Source organism: Quercus suber, unplaced genomic scaffold (genome assembly GCF_002906115.3).
Source record: "Quercus suber isolate HL8 unplaced genomic scaffold, Cork oak 2.0 scaffold_214, whole genome shotgun sequence".
In the NCBI taxonomy this organism is placed as follows: domain Eukaryota; kingdom Viridiplantae; phylum Streptophyta; class Magnoliopsida; order Fagales; family Fagaceae; genus Quercus; species Quercus suber.
Window position 1 is genome coordinate 743,927 of NW_027069672.1, and position 16,461 is coordinate 760,387.

Consider the following 16,461-nt stretch of genomic DNA (forward strand, 5'->3'; position numbering starts at 1 on the left):
TAGCGGGAGAGATGCAATAGTTTTTAAATCTAATTGGTATTATTGGATTTTGATAAAAATCTAATTCTAAATCTAATTCTCTCTCTCTCTCTCTCTCTCTCTCTCTCTCTCTTCTATTTATATGATATAGATTTTGATTCACTGTACCAGCCCCTGTTGTATTAATAAGTCACGTTTTTCTTTTTTCTCTAAAAAAATTAGATGTCATTTTGTTCGTGACTATGCATGTCATACAAGATCTGATGGAGCCGCTTCAACATTTTTGTCATCTGGAGCATCCCGACCATCCCTTGGTCTTCAATCAAGACGATAGAAGTGGATACTATTGTTGAGGGTGCCAAGAACAAATATTGGGTCCTTGCTACAATTGTGTAGAATGCAGTTGGTTCTGCCTTCATAAATCATGTGCGGAAATACCCCTGGGTTACACCATCCCTTGCACCCAAATCATCCTCTTATTCTCTTTGATGAAAAGACACATTATCTTGAAAAGAAAGGAAAGAGCACATGCCAAGTCTGTAATAAATCTCATGCAGAATACACTTATCACTGTTACCATTGTGACTTCAACATTCATGTCAAATGTGGCTCTTTACGACCCACCTTGGAAGCTGAATTCCACGACCATCCTTTGACACCCATTTGGAAGTGTATCATGTTCATTTGCGACCTTTGTAGCATAAAAGAAGAAAAAGGTATGCCCTATTTGTGTAATCCATGCAGTTTCTCGATTCATAGAAAGTGTNTTTTTTTTTTTTTTTTTTTTTTTAAGAAACAAACTAATTGCTAAAAACACACACACTTTAATTACACTCTCTCATAAGTTCAAACACATTACTTAACCTAAAGTACCACTACAAAAAAGCCTAACTAAAATTAATCAAATTTAAATATGTAATCTAACTCCTTTATGAGCTTAGGTGGCTTTTTTTAATGTTTAATTATTTTGATTTTATATTATTATTATAACCACGTGTGCACCAACAAGGCAAATTGTTTGCCACATATGTATTTTCTATTAATAAGTTAACGGTACAGATCAAGTTGATTGCAACTTAAAAATAACATGAACTAAATTGACTATTATCAAAATGTAGAGACTAAATTGATTGTAACCCAAAAATGAAAGAACCAAAATGATATTTTTGCCTAAAATTAAATGAACAATCCAAGTTGGTTTTAATTTAAAAATAACATGGACCAAAATGATTGTTACTAAAATGTAGGGACTAAATTAACTATAACCTAAAAATATAAGAACCAAAAAAGTATTTTTGCCTAAAATTAAATGAAAAATTTTGATTTTTTTAATACTCAATTCATTTGCAACCCTATTTATAATAAACTTGTGACTTACATGACTTGAAATTTGAAAACCATATAAATTTGATGTTCAAGTGACATTGCCTAGATCATCGTAGGCTTAACAACTATTTCTCCTCCTAATTTGGCTGTGCTCTCAAATTAGTATCAAGCACACCACGCTCGGTTGTTTTGCTGTGAAATATTTTCAATCAATATATTTTCAAGTATTTTGTATGACATAAAATTTTTCAAACACAAACCACCAAATGAGGGTGTTAGACACGATGTCTTTTAGTAAAATGTTTTATCAAGGATTTTTTTTTTTTCAAAATTTTACTGTTAACGAAAACTTTTTCAAACTTGCCCAAATTTTACAAATTAAACACAGGAAAAATACTGAAAATATTTTCAAAAAACATTTTACAGCAAAAATAAAAAAATAAAATAAAAGAAGAAGAAGAAGCGAAATTGGCATGGTATCCACTTATGTTTATGGCTGAAACATGGTATATTGATTATCCACTTGCTAACGTTATACAACACTAAAACCACACACTCATCAGTCATCCTTCAGCTTATTATCAGAAAATTTCTTTCAGTTTTGATTGACAAGGTGCAAGGCATCTTTTTCGGTCCAGCCCACTCTGAAAATTAGTTCTTCAATAAGCTTAGTGTGCTATCAAATAACCTCAACAAAAGGAGTCCTTTCTTTAACTCAGACAATGAACATATATCAGGGTTCTCCTGAATTCCCCCATGCAAGCTAGGGTTAGTCTGAGGAATTTGGTCTGTTCTTCTATCTTGCGTGATTTTATTTATTTTCTTCGTTACTTGGGGTTATTTCATCTAATTGACACAGACAGCAGTGCATAATGATCCCAAACAAGTTTCCAATTTTCCATATTTTGGTTAAATCAAGAGCATATGGAAATCATGTACTTCATCAGCATATGTATACGGAGCTCATTTACACACATCCCCCCCCTTCCCACTTCTCTCTTAAAAAAAAAAAAAAAAGAATCCGGTATACTCGCAGCACACTTATATTCCATTCCGAGGAAATTGGCCAGAATGAACATACTGACTAAAATACATCCTCTGCACATTTATAATGAGAGGAGAGAGATTCTTATACCTCTATCTACAACTAGCTAGGAATTAATCATGAAGTGTTAATGCTTTGTGAAGTGTTCAACGATGTAAAAGGTATCCAAGCTCAACACTGACGATGGCCACCATACAAACAAATAGAAGAGGAAATCCGACTTGACCTCTTCTCACTCCTCTTTTGCTCAACTCTGCCTGCAAAGCAATAAAGGTAAAAGAAAAATTTCAATGCCACAAATAAGAAATAAAAGCAAAGGAGGAATCAATCGATGCAAAAAGCAGTTGGGGAAAATTAGGTTGGCCAGAATGAGGTTGGATACAACTTATTTTTGCTAAAAACTGAAAATTGAAAACTGGAAACACAAAATAATTTTTAAATGTGTAAATAGTATCGTAGGATCAATTTTTCACGAAAAAATTGCTGAAAAGTGAAGTTGTGGGACTTGTGAACAGTACACGAGTGCACTGTTCACGGGAGAAAAGTCAAAAGTTGCAGCTTGAAAAAAAAAAAAAGGAACGAAATGTGATGTAAAACGCAGACGCACAAATAAGTCGGATCCAAACACTCACATAGGAGCGCAGGACTAGATGTTTTTAATAAACAGATAGTGACCAGATAAGATTTACAGTCAATAAATTCCTTTGCACTAGGATAGGGAAAAAAATGCATTGCAAGGCTTATGGCAGAACTCACTGACTTTAAGCATATCAAAAGAAACACTAAGAACAGAATATGTTCAAGAAGTAACAACTTACAAGTTTCTCCTGGAAGACTCTTATATCTTGAATGCTTGAACTCTTCTCCTCTGTTAGCTTTGAAATAGTAACTTCAGCCTGCAAAGGAAATCCAAAGACTTGAGTGCTATAGAACAAGATTCCATCCTCGTACTAAACAGATTCATTATAAATTTTATAAAACAACAAAATTGAACTGATATCAAAATACCATATAAAAAAAAGAAATATATATGGTCATTCCAAATGCGAGGACTACTATAACTAATCAATTCCTAACGCATAATTGTAAAGAATCTGATATGATCAGGGGGCAAATAACACACAATTATCCCCATCAGGGGGATAATTGTAACAAATCTGATATAATCAGGGGGCAAATATCACATAATTATCCCCATCCCAAAGAAGTTTAAAAGAAACAAATATTAGATGATCCTGTGGGTAGAACATACAATAAGGGACTGAGCCAATAAGGACGGAGAAGAATTACTGAAGAAAATTTTCATTTTCAATAGGGACTTCATCATAAAATTTCAACCGAAACTCTAAATTGAGAAGAAATGGCTTAAGTTCTGAATCCTCTACTGGCTTAAGTTCTGCATGCTTTACTGGCTTCAGTACTGCATCCTCTGCTGGCTTCAGTTCTGCATCCTTTGCTGGCTTCAGTTCTGTATCCTTCACTGTTTTCGACTCCATATCCTCAGCTAGATTTAGCACCTTTTCGTTAAACAATTTGGACTCATCTATATCCTTAGGAACCTGAACCAATAAAATAAGAACTACCATATGATATTCTACAAGCAATCCTAGTTTACCATTTAATATGCTTAATCTACTTGAAACTCAATCAACATATTAGTGATAACATATACCAGATAATTCTTATTGAAGTATTCAAAAATTATGGGATACCAGATAATTCTTATTGAAGTGTTCAAAAATTATGTGGGGGGGGGGGATGGGGGGTGGGAATTAGTTAAACCCAACATTATTAACTAAGAAGAGTTTCTCTAACCGTTAGCTGCGTTTCCACTCTACCCAATTCTTGACTTTTTTTCAATTTTGAGCTAGCTAGCCCCTGTTTCCATAGTCCATTAATTGGTGACAGTTCTGGTGAACTGGGCGGGCTAATGAGGGTCACTCTCAACTTGTTCTCTTCAATGCACTTGCTGCCATCCTTGGCAAACTGCCAAAACAATCTATGAGAAGCCAAAATATAGAATCAAGAACAACAAAGCTACAAAAACATACCATGCTAGGTGTAATGTCCTCATCAATTGTTCCAACAGGAACAATAGTGCTTTGGATCAAAAAATTGTCTTTGCACACCATATCAGGCGGAGCTGTCCGTTGAGCTTGCATTGTAACTACATGGACACATAAGGCAATAAAGATAGATAAAATAACAACATAAGGAAATAGAATGCCAAAAACTGAAGAGCAAAACCAAGTGAAGGATCATATCTAGACAAAAATTTTCAAGTATGTAAAAAATTATAATCACACTATGACCTCATGACATATCAATAGTTTTTTATTTAAATGGTCATGTTAATGAGTGCCGTAAGGTATTGGTTAACAATCCAATTAAAGAAAATTTTTATGGGAGAAAAACAAAAAACAATTAATATTTTGACAGCTTTTTTCATTTCCCATAAAAGTGATATCAAAACTTTCTTAAAATGAATTCTTAACCAATGCCCCTACGACACTTGTTAACATTTCTCTTATTTAAAAATTTCCTGATGAAATCCATATCAAATTATGGAGCAACCAAATTTCTTCCCCCAAAACCACAAAATTTGTGCATGTGTCCCTGACTATGTTTATGTGTGTGCGTGACTGTGCGCAATATGAATTTACAGATGGAAAGATAATAAAAAAAATAAATTAAAAAACTACCAAATAGCAACAAATTCAGCTGAGACAAATCTTCCCTTGCCAGGCTCAAAACCATTGTTTGTGCTTATTATAATTTAAGCATCGTTTTGATTACAGGGCTGTGTTGATGGCCTTTGTCAAGCCTTTGATTTTATGATTTGACTTTGTTTCTAAAAGTGTATCGGTCGGTCCATTTTGCCTCAATGAAGGGAAAATATTTCCTTATCAAAGGTGGTTCTTTAATACCAATGGTAACTACGTTAATTGCTCTATATCAATTATCAATATGAATCCCATAAAAAAAAAAAAAAAATTATCAATATGAATACCAAATAACATAGTGATTACCATCAGGAGTCAACTTCTCTTTTGAATTTTAGTAAACATAGTGATTAGTATATTCCACTCCTTTATTTTAAGTAAAACGCTGCCACCTCATTATCATGTTTAAAAAATGTTATGCCATAGTGTGTTGACACTCCTTACATATGCTGTCTCCCTCTCCCTCAAGCACCACTTGTTTCTTTAATTATAATACTAACCATTGAATTTAGTAACAACGATTCAGTTTTCGTCCCTACATATTTGATACATCTCTCTCTCTCTCTCTCTCTCTCCCCNCTCTCCCTCCCCCCCCCCCCCCCCTCCTTTTTTATATTTTAAATAAAACACTGCCACCTCATCATCACGTTTTAAATATATTGCGCCACAGTGTAATGATACTCCTTACACATGTCTGATCTCCCTCTTTCACCCAGTTAGACAGGGATCTTTTGTTGCCAGACTCGAGGCAATTAAATCCATTACTGCAGGAAGCAAAATTCAAACTATTTGAAGTGGCCATGCCAATCTTCTTTTGACAACATGCACTGTCCATTAAGCTTCTCAATTCTCAACATTAATTTAGTTATATTTAATTTTAGGAGTCAATTGTATTTTTACTAGTCAAATCGATTTTATTATTTTAGGTCTCAGTAATTAATTAGGTTATTAATAAATTTAATTAATTTCTTAGAGTCAAGGCTATTTTTATAATTCAATAATTAGTTTGCCTAAATCAAGTAGAATTAGGATTTAGATCTAATAGTCTATTTAGGCTTCCTATTGTACTCCCATGGAGGCAATTTTTATTGAGTGATAAATTGGGTTCCAGGGATACCCTAGTGATTCCAAAACCTCTTGTAATGCTTGGACATGGGGGTTTGACCCCCACAGCCCCCCTCCCCCCTATTTATCAAGCAGAAAAGTAAAAACTCTGGGAATTTTATCACTTGCCTTGTTCTAACTCCAACCAACAGTAGGTGCTAACTTTGAGATTTTCTATCTTTTTGGCCCTGACTCCAAACAACCCTAGGTGCTAATTCCAAGGTTTTTATTGTTTCTTTATTGTAAGTTTTGTTTCAATGTTAGTGCTGCATGAAAAATTGATCTATGATTTTCAAGCATCGCCGTGGGTCACAAACAAAATTGAAATAACCATAAAATGCAACCATCACCAAAATTTAAATAACCAAAAAATCCAACTTCATTAAACCCTATCATCTGTGAAACCTCCACTTTGCACACAACCAAGGTAGGGCATTCACTTTCCTTCTCCTAGCCAAAAAACCACCCACACCAACCCAAACCTAGTGTATTCATATCCCCTCGAAAAAAAAAAAAATACCCAAACTACCCACACAGCCAACAACCCGCACCCAGTCATCTTTGTCATATCCCAAACAATCCAACCATTGGCCTCAATTGCAAGTGCCAAAAACAGAACCCAAAAAAAATAAAAATAAATAAATAAATAAGACCTAGTAGCCATCTAAAGTCTTGACCCCATCATTGGTAATCCCAACTGATCCACATTTCAAGACCCGGAAAATTCTTAGGTAGTTTTGAAGTATAGTGAAATGGTGCTCCCTCCTCTCATATTTATGGTAGACCCTACCACGAATTTAATGAGCGGACCCCACCATGAATATGAGAGGAGGGAGCACCATTCTCTGTGTTTCGGGAGTACCTAAAAATTACTCCCGAGACCCACCCATTAAAAAGAAGAAACTGCCCTTTGACTTATTGAGCCCGTGATTTGATCACCAAGATCCTCAACGTTAACCCCATCAATTGCAAACAAACCAAAAGAATACCATAGTCAACGACAAGTCTCAGACAATTTTGGTTTAACAGTCCTTTTGTGTCATGTTCATTGACCTTATCCATTCACTACACCACCATTTTGCTTGTATATATAAAAGTAGAGATCTCATACACTCAGTACATGAGATCTTGCCATGTGACGCTCTAATTTTGCATTTAGCCATTTTTGACCTCTTTTTATTAAGTTTTTTTACTGTTATCCAAAAGATCATATTAACTTATTTTTATTGTTATCTCATTAATTTCCTGAGCTTACACTACACCTTTCTCTCTTCTTTATGTCTTTTAGCATACCAACTGTTTTAGTATTAAAAAAAAAAGCAAAAAAATAATAATTAAGGACTAATATAACTAACCAGATAAGGCCCTAGGGAGAGATAGAGAGGCATGAAAATATTGTGGATTGTTAAATGAAACGCACTATTTTCACTATTACCAAAATAAAAGATCTAAAATTGAAAGTATTTGTAAGAGAGGAATTTGAGGTGCTGCCACCATGGTCATGCTGGCCTCCCACCACCATTAAGCCGCCAAAACCCCTACAGGTAATTTTTTTTTTTTGGTTACCTCTTACGATGAACTCATTATTAAAAAAGTTTTATAACAATTATGTTATAATATATGTATAACATTCTCCAAAATTATCTTACATAAAACATTATAATATTATTCGTGCATCGCACAAGCAACTTACTAGTTTTTTTATAATATATCTACTCTCAAACCTTGAATATGCACTTCCACTTGCACTTTGCAAGATGAGACTTAGACATTGCACTAGAAAATAAACCCTCTCCCTCTAAACAATAAAAAATAAAAATAATTAAAAAACTTGGGAAAACACCATTCTCTAATGCATAATTATCTTCTCCAACTTTTATTACTTTAAAACTCAAAATATTAACTTTCAGTTTTCTTCAAACATTAAATTTTTAGATGATGTTATTTGCCATAATAATGATGTAGTTGCGACACTAGAACAATAACAAAATGTACATCAAAGATGCTAGGTTATATTAAACCAAAGTCAGAGAATCCAATGCATACCTGCTCTTTCATACTCCCCCAAATCAGAAAAACATTGGGCAGCAGAATCAGCTTTGCCTATATTTTCAAATATTTCAGCAACTTGCCTAAGCATAACATTTGCCTTTCCAAGATTTGAACCGCGCATATGGTCAGCATTTTCTCTAAGGCCAGCAGCCTTGGACCTTCTTTCCCAATAATAATTACCAGCTCTTTCAAAGCACTTGATTGCAAGTTCAAACTTATGCTCAAAATACAACTGCAAAAAAACAGATACAAGAGTTGGACATCCACAGTAATGGTTTTGCTAAAGAAGAGAGAGAGTGAGAGAGAGAAGACAGAAATAGATACTTCAGATAGGATCACAATCAATAGTAACCTGGGACTTCCACTCCTCAGGACTGCTAGTAACCTGCATTGCCTGAGCAAGTGAATCATCCAGTTGTTTGACTTGGACAAGACACTTTTTCTTCCAATAGTCAAACATTGGTTTGCAGAGGTCCTCTGAATTCTCAGAAATCCACAACCTTTGCCTGGCACGAGTGATAGCCACATAAAGTTGCTTCAGTTCAGAGCACAACATATTGCGTTTAGCCTCATTGAAACTTGGGAAGGAGATTGGTAAAGTTGGGTCAAGCAAATCGAGCTCTTCCATATATTTATATATCACCCTCCATTGATTTTTCAGAGATGATGAGCCAAAAAAGTTGTACAACAATACATCCTACATACAGCAATTATGAGTCATAAATGGGCTGAAAAATATGACCCAATAAATTATTGATAATTTAATGTTAATGAATTTCGATTTGAACAAAAGAAGTGATAATATTTATACTTACAAATAAATTGTAAAGTGATAAAACAAATGAGTAAACATGCATTTTAGGCACCTGAAATTCAAGGCCCTTGCACTCCACAATAGTTAGAACAAGAGCTTGGTTCCCAACGTGATTGGTAATTTCCTTCCGAACAAAATCATCTCGTACCAATATTACCTGCTCTGCACCGAAGCCAACAATACTTCCTCTATCATTTCCACTATTGCCAAAAATAGTTATGATAGCATTTTCTTTATTCCCTGATTCAAGCAGAATAGGAGCTTCACCATATATAAGACCAGTCTCAGGCTGCAAAACATCAGTAGATAGAGGAAAGAAAAGATAAATAAGTTCAATCACACTCTGTGATAGCTTAAGAACTCCATCATGAGTACGGAAGTTTTGGCTCAAATGGAAGATCTCTGAGATTATTCCTTTCTCTTTTCTTCTATCTTGTCCACTGCTTTTTGATTCCAGCACAAACTTATTGTAGAACAGAGATCTTATATCTTGGAATCTAAAATCAATTCCCTTCACAATCATCTGAGCAGTATCACCAGAGAAAACAAAACCCTCTTCAACATTTTTACAAATATATTTGAATAAAGCAATTTGGCTTAATGTAAGATCTTGCACCTCATCCACATATACAAAATCCATTTCATCACCCTCATATCTTTCAACTCTTAATCGACGATGAAGATCAATTACAAGATCAGAAAAATCAAACTCACCATTTTCATTCTTCATTTTTTCATAATTTTGAAAGATCTCATATATTTTCTCTCTCTTCTGTATACATAGACGGGAAACCCGGCCCCCTGATAGTAGAACATAGTCCTCACGACTGAGTTTACCATCACCTGCCTCCACAACTTGTGGGCCACCTTTTATATGGGAAATAATCTCTGTGAAAACTATAGAAGAGTCGAGCTTCTTAGTTAGCTGCCTATTGAAACGGGGCCAGTATGATGTACTAAACCTTTCATAATTAACTTCTTTCATCCTTATAAAGCTCTGTAAGGAAACTGAACTACCACTTATTGGACCATTAGAAAGTTTCCTTGCTTCATGGAATCTTTCAAAGTATGAATTACCCACAGTTCCATCAAGCATTATCAAAAATTTGTGAAATGTTATGACAAGAGGATATGACAGGGGAGGAACATCAACAAAAGAATCAGGGATATCCTTGAATTGAGAGGCATCATCAAAATCATCCATATCAATTGAACTACTTCCTTTTGAAGAATTACCACCACATGAAAAGCTGCATGTGGAAAAAAAAAATGTTACAATAGGCTTTTCATTTTATATTAACCAACATTATTGCCTAGAAAGAAAAGTGCATATCACATTTATGAATTGAAACAACCAATCCATGTCAAGGACAAAAAGAAATATCAAACATATATCATGTTTCCAATTTCGCAAAAACCTGAAGAAATTAAAGTATATACTGAGTTCAATTGTTTCTCGTCCGAAATCAAGCAAACTAATTCATAAAGAAGCAAAGTAAATTCACAAAACCATTTTATTAGATAATCTACTCACCTTTTCAAATGAGAAACATGTTGTTTTACAGCAAAACACAGTCTAGGACTCACTGTCACAAAAAGTTGGTGCAATACATTTTCCTTCATCCCAGTAGCGGTCACCTCAACCTCCTTTTCCTTATACAATAACTCCCTTGCCTTGTGGTGCAGTTTTTCTTTCAGAAATAACTTCATAGTCAAAACAGTAGTTTTCCCAATACTTGACCGCCCCAGTACAAATGTACTTCTAGGAAAAAGGATTATCTCTAGCTCTTGGTTAGATATTTCAAATGGTAGATCCAATTCACCACCATCATTGTTAGAAAGCAAGTGGGTCTCTATGCCTGATGATAAGAAGTATAATTTCATCAGCATAAGACTCTCACTCACTCTAGCATTCTCAACATAACTTCTGCCATCAGCAGCACAACCACTTAGATCACTCCCATTTCATGGTTATCAAGATTCTTAATCCGAACAATATCAAAAGAGATTGACCAACTCTTTGGAATTTCCAAATCCCTAGACACAAAGCAAGGGAAAAAGTTTCAAAATATAAAAAAGAAATCCTAGTAAATTTTAAATATCAAAATAAGGCATCATCCAAGTTTCAAAATTGGAAACGTTATTACAGATCTACAAGAATGCAAAAAAATATACACACCCCTCAAGCTCAAGACATTTTTCTTGGCAGCGATTAATAAAGTCATCTGTATATTTTCCGAACATACTATCAAGACGTTTCACTAATTTTGGAACAGCCTCTATTGGTACTATATCCCAGATCTTCAAAACTTGATAGTACCTCAATTCCTTTGCAATGTCACTCTGTTCCTTTACTATGTCATTTGCACAAACAATATAAAGACCTTCAACCTTAAATTTCTTTAAGATCTGTGAAGAACTTTCACAAACTATGCTCAACTTTTTGGGTCTCCAGCCATTAGAAATTCTAACTAGAAGGTTTATAACTGACTTCTTTGTCCGGATAGACTTCAGTTTTTGAAATGATTTCAGAAAGTTATCACTAAAAAGAACCTGTGGAGATTGCAAAAAGGAAATAAAGGAAACTAAAATAAGTACATAAGAAAATTAAGAAAGAGTATTAATAATATATAATGAAAAGTATAGATATGAGGGTGCCAAATACCTTCCACCTAGCACTTTTAAAAAGTATGCTATTAGGATTAAGCAAATCATCAAACTGTTCAAATTCTTTCTTCATGTCTAATATTGCTTTAGCCAAATCCTTGTCCTTATCAGCATAAAAGAAACATTGGCGTTTCTTAGCATCAAGGACCAAGTCTTTCCAAACAGATTTACTATTCACCAGTGTTCTTTCATTTCCCAATATCCATAGACAGTGCCTGAAAGGCATTACAAGGCCAATTGTTATTTACAATACTTGTTAAAATGGAAGCGGAGGCAAACTTCTTGAAAGAACTTACATAAAATATTACCTAGCCCTTGTAAGAGCAACGTTAGTTCTCTGTCGATTCGATGTGAACCCAATTGATCCATGAGTATTAGATCTTACTGTTGATATTATAATTAAGTCCTCTTCCCCACCCTGGAACCCATCTACTGACTTGACATTTACTGTAAACTCATCAGGAGCATCAAACTTCCGTCCAAGTCTTTCTTTTCTTTTTTTTGAGAAAGGTCCAAGTCTTTCTTGAATTGCTACTACTTGAGCAACATAAGGAGACATTACACCAATGTGGAAATTTTGTTTGGAGCCAGTGCCAACCCATGCTGAATTAAAAGCGAAAGCCAAAAGAGGGAAAGAATAAATCAATATAAAAATAAATAAAACTAAGTTTAAGAACTTGTTTCTCTAACAAAGGTGATTCCATCATAACATATTGAGGTAAAGACATAAAAGTAACGGATACAAACATGTGACTATTCTAAATGACAAAAATGTGTACTTTACAGTCTTTTAAAAGATTTAATATGCTGATTTATGTATTCCTTGAGACTCCATTATGTTACAATCCTAACATATGCTGAATTAACTTACTCTCGGGTAAAAATGTACATGATCTACAAGGATCAAAATGTATCTTGCTTGACAAGCAACAAGACACATATATTATGAGATTTCTCAATAAAGTTTCCTACCTTTGCAATTGTATCATTTCTTACCGAATAACAAGGTCCATTTGAAAAAAACTCATCAACTTCCTCCTGTTTGTATTTTCTCAGGAATTAGAGATCAATCAAATCAGTTTATACTGGCATCAAACCAATGACTTAAATGTGGCAAAAAGTCAAGAATGAGATCATAGAGTAGAAAGAATGAGATGCAATTGGACAAATAGCCCATTAGCAAAGACAACGTCAATTGTGAAAATAAGCCCCTTAGCAACATAAAGCCCCATTGAACTTATTCTTCAAATTAAAGACAACCTCGAGGTTGGCATAGAATATGAGACTTCAAGAGGAGTTACCTTTGTATAAATTCTGCAGTATTTTCATCACAATAGAAACCTCAACCATGTTTCTCCAACTACGCTTAGAATCATCCTTCTCTTCCCTACCGTATATTACACTAATGAAAGAATAGGGACCAAACATTGGCCCTGGAAGATACTGTTTTTCATAGCTTTTTCTTTTAACCTTTGGAGCATCTAAAATCTGGTTGTCATAAAAATTTGCATTTGGGAAAAAACTTATAGATGGATGCATTCGGTACTGTATACTGAGAAGATGCTTTGTGCAACCCCATGAGCTCAACCTCTCAAATAAACTTCTCCCAAAACCAACTTTCTTAGAAATCTACAAAAGAAAATTAATGGATTCTGAAAGAACATTTGAAAAAAGAAAAAAAGAAAACCAATTCACATGTAAACAATGGTATGAATGTACCAAAAAAACCAAATAGCATTTACATACATTGCTTGTAATCATTGCTGGTAATTGGCGCTCATCACCAACAAGAATAGCATGCCTTAATCGCGGAAGTTGCAGGGGAATGGTCGACTCACACTCTTTTAGTTGTGCAGCTTCATCAATAACCAGAATGTTCAGTGGCTTCATTTCCACTGAGTGCAGCATATAAGAACTTGAAGCAGTGCAAAAAATTAAGGAAGCTGCTTTGAAACAAAAATCCCTGATTGACCATTTGTTCATAGAGCTTGGAAGATCAAGTTCATTAAATGAACCCTGAAGTTTTTTTAAAAGAGAAAGGCATTCTTTTCTCCTTACATACAGCAGGAATGGTATATCCATAAATGGCTCAGAAATATCTTGACCTACTTCTGAATGTGAAAAAAACTCCTCCAGTGCTTCAGATTCCACATTATCTTTAAACAACAAGGTTTCAAAAGACTTAAGTAGGTCAATAAGAGAAAAAATGTTTTGGTAATTGTGCTTGAGAATGTATTTCTTGGGTAAATGTGTACAAAAGACTTGAAGACAATTTTCAAGTGGTGATGCAGTAGCAACAAATCTTTCTCTCAGAAAATCAAGAAATGACTTGCACTTCCCCTCGCCACCATCACTTTCTATCTCTTTAATTTCTTCTTCATTGTTTTGTTCTCTCTCTTTGATCATTTCATTGTCCATGTGAAATTGAGAAACACAATCTTCAAGAAGATCAATCATTGAAGTAAAACAATGCCTCCAACCAGTCAGAGGCCCCAGGCACTCAGTAAGCCTTTGGACCCGATAATCCAAATACATAATTTCCATGTCCGAATCAACCTTGAGCCGCTTATTATTCCCAAATAAGAGAATATCTCCAAATGGGCAAAACAAAGCATCAATTCCAATTTCGGTTTCGAAGTATTCTTTCACCAGCTTTAGGACACAAGAGGCCACTCCTTTAATTGCAACATTTGTTGGGGCACAAGTAAGAGTCCTATATCCCATTCTTAGAAGGGTGAAAAGCAGGGTGCCAGTGGTTTTTGTTTTGCCAGTACCAGTTGGACCCCATATAAGTTCCACAGGCAACTTGTGGTTGCAATGCATATGCATCTTACGTAGACAAGCAAGAATAGCATTGTTTTGGGATTCATTCAGTTTTGAAGTAATACTCGTTGCCAATTTCTCATCCCAGCTGCCATCACTCTGTGCAAAACAGGGATCACAGTCTTCCTCATTCTGTTGTTCAACATGAGAAAATTAAAATAATTAAAGAAAGTCTTAGCAACAAATGACAGTAAAACAAGTATAAATTTAGAAAAACCAAAACAAATTTCCCTTATTGCAATTGACATACAGATAAATTAACGAAATGCATTTCCAAAATTTGGTGTGGGAGGGACAGAGAGGACTAATAAACTCAAACCATATTATCACAACAGTTTAAAGGCACAACTGTTGTAAATTTGGGTGTTTGGGGGGGGGGGGGGGGGGGGGAATTCTAATACCAGCTTCTAAAAGAGAAAAGTAGGAACTTCCATTGGTATGATAAGTAAATAAGCACTGTCGCTTAAGGATCAACTAAGAGAACATCTTTAGAGTAATGCACAAAAAAATTATCTTCCTCTAAATTCTTCTAAAGTAAAATGTTTTGTCGAATAATAATTAAAACAATATCAGTATACTATAATCCATGCTAAGTGTTCTTTTTTTTCCACATGCACCATACGTCAATCATAATGGGACAATTCCATTTTGCAACTGAATCTAATGCTCAGTAGTATTAAATCTTCAACATTCATACCCAAATTGCTTACCAAAGAACTAGTGCACAAGACTTTCTTAATGATATTCAGATTTCTACGCATGTGCAGTGCATTCCACATTCTCTTGTTAGGGATTGTATTTGTCAAGAAAACCACAAACAATCCATCAACATCAATATCTTTCAATGCCTTGACTTTAAAGCTAGTAGATGTACCCTTATCCTTCTCAAAGAAAGATGTAGATGTACTATTATCCTTCTCAAAAATAGATGTAGAATTATCATCAATATCATCCTCCTCAAAGAAAGATGTAGATGTACTATTATCCTTCTCAAAAAAAGATGTAGAATTATCATCAATATCATCATCCTCAAAGACAGATGTAGATGTACTATTATCCTTCTCAAAAAAAGATGTAGAATTATCACCAATATCATCCTCTTGGATTTTAGTGACCATAACAAAAGCCCAAGACCTTCTTTGTAAATCAGAAACATGCTCTGGTTTAGCATCTACTAAAATTAAAATATCTCCAGGCAACGTTTTGTAAGGCTCCTTGCTACGATCACTGCATCGGTTACTCCAGTTTTCAACCTGAAGGTCATACAAATTTTCTCCGTATGGCTCAGATTCATCAAATGCAATTACTTCAGCAAAAGGTGCTGTTGATATAATCTCCATACTTGAATAGAGTTGTGCACGAGTTTCTTCCAATAAAGGGTCAATATATGAATCAAAATACTGGTGAACTGATTCGAAGGACTCCGGAATGTCTTTTATCTATAAAGAATGAAACAAGGTGTTAATTCAAAATAGAGTACCAAAGAAATTCAATGGAGGTTTATACGCTTAAATATATAAGCTGCTAAGCTCACTTATATTCTCAATACAATATCTAATGAGAATGCTAGATTCAATTTATAAAGGACAGTTTACTATTAATAGCAATTTTACAAGATACTGACTTTCTTCTTGTAGTACATTCAATACTTCTTCCCCCAGGAAAATGATAAGAACAAGTATATAGTTTTGTCTTCCTAATCTATAATTTCTTTTAATTTAAAAAACATCGTCTACTAGAAGAATCAAGTAACAGCTTGCTTGTACTCTACCAGCAGAGCGTGCAACAAATAGGCATGTAAAATTCTACACTTTATTAGGTTAAAAGAGACCACCAAGTTTGGAGGATAGAATCTCTTAGAGGAAACTTTGTATTAGATTCTCAATTGAATATACCCTTGAGTATAGTTTGGGGAAAAAAAAAAAAAA

General features: G+C 34.5%; 2 protein-coding genes across 2 annotated transcripts; both read right to left on the reverse strand.

Annotated features, from left to right (window-relative positions):
* Nucleotides 1-2,178: 2,178 nt before the first annotated feature.
* On the reverse strand, nt 2,179-10,995 carry LOC111997665 (uncharacterized). Its single transcript, XM_065779601.1, has 9 exons — nt 10,578-10,995; nt 9,096-10,293; nt 8,582-8,926; nt 8,224-8,461; nt 4,402-4,517; nt 4,166-4,336; nt 3,736-3,909; nt 3,169-3,246; nt 2,179-2,607 (listed from the first exon to the last, which is right to left on the reverse strand). Exons 1-9 carry the CDS (start codon nt 10,931-10,933, stop codon nt 2,497-2,499), a joined length of 2,787 nt encoding a protein of 928 aa, XP_065635673.1. The 5' UTR covers nt 10,934-10,995; the 3' UTR covers nt 2,179-2,496.
* Nucleotides 10,971-15,967, reverse strand: LOC136070147 (uncharacterized). The gene is made up of 7 exons (XM_065779600.1): nt 15,244-15,967; nt 13,457-14,665; nt 13,012-13,339; nt 12,019-12,313; nt 11,709-11,925; nt 11,223-11,596; nt 10,971-11,080 (listed from the first exon to the last, which is right to left on the reverse strand). The coding sequence occupies exons 1-7, from the start codon at nt 15,871-15,873 to the stop codon at nt 10,993-10,995; spliced, it is 3,141 nt and encodes a 1,046-aa protein (XP_065635672.1). The 5' UTR covers nt 15,874-15,967; the 3' UTR covers nt 10,971-10,992.
* Between the last annotated feature and the right edge of the window lie 494 nt (nt 15,968-16,461).

What these genes read in the sequence shown, in the direction of transcription:
- LOC136070147 (XM_065779600.1), bottom strand. Translation starts at nt 15,873, where the DNA reads ATGGAGATTATATCAACAGCACCTTTTGCTGAAGTAATTGCATTTGAT. An exon ending in CAGCAATGATTACAAGCAAT is followed by an intron (nt 13,340 to 13,456) that starts GTATGTAAATGC and finishes TTTCTTTTGTAG; the next exon opens with ATTTCTAAGAAAGTTGGTTT. An exon ending in AAATGTCTTGAGCTTGAGGG is followed by an intron (nt 11,081 to 11,222) that starts GTGTGTATATTT and finishes CTTTGTGTCTAG; the next exon opens with GGATTTGGAAATTCCAAAGA.
- LOC111997665 (XM_065779601.1), bottom strand. Translation starts at nt 10,933, where the DNA reads ATGCTGATGAAATTATACTTCTTATCATCAGGCATAGAGACCCACTTG. An exon ending in CTGAGGAGTGGAAGTCCCAG is followed by an intron (nt 8,462 to 8,581) that starts GTTACTATTGAT and finishes GTTTTTTTGCAG; the next exon opens with TTGTATTTTGAGCATAAGTT. An exon ending in GAGTCTTCCAGGAGAAACTT is followed by an intron (nt 2,608 to 3,168) that starts GTAAGTTGTTAC and finishes ATTGCTTTGCAG; the next exon opens with GCAGAGTTGAGCAAAAGAGG.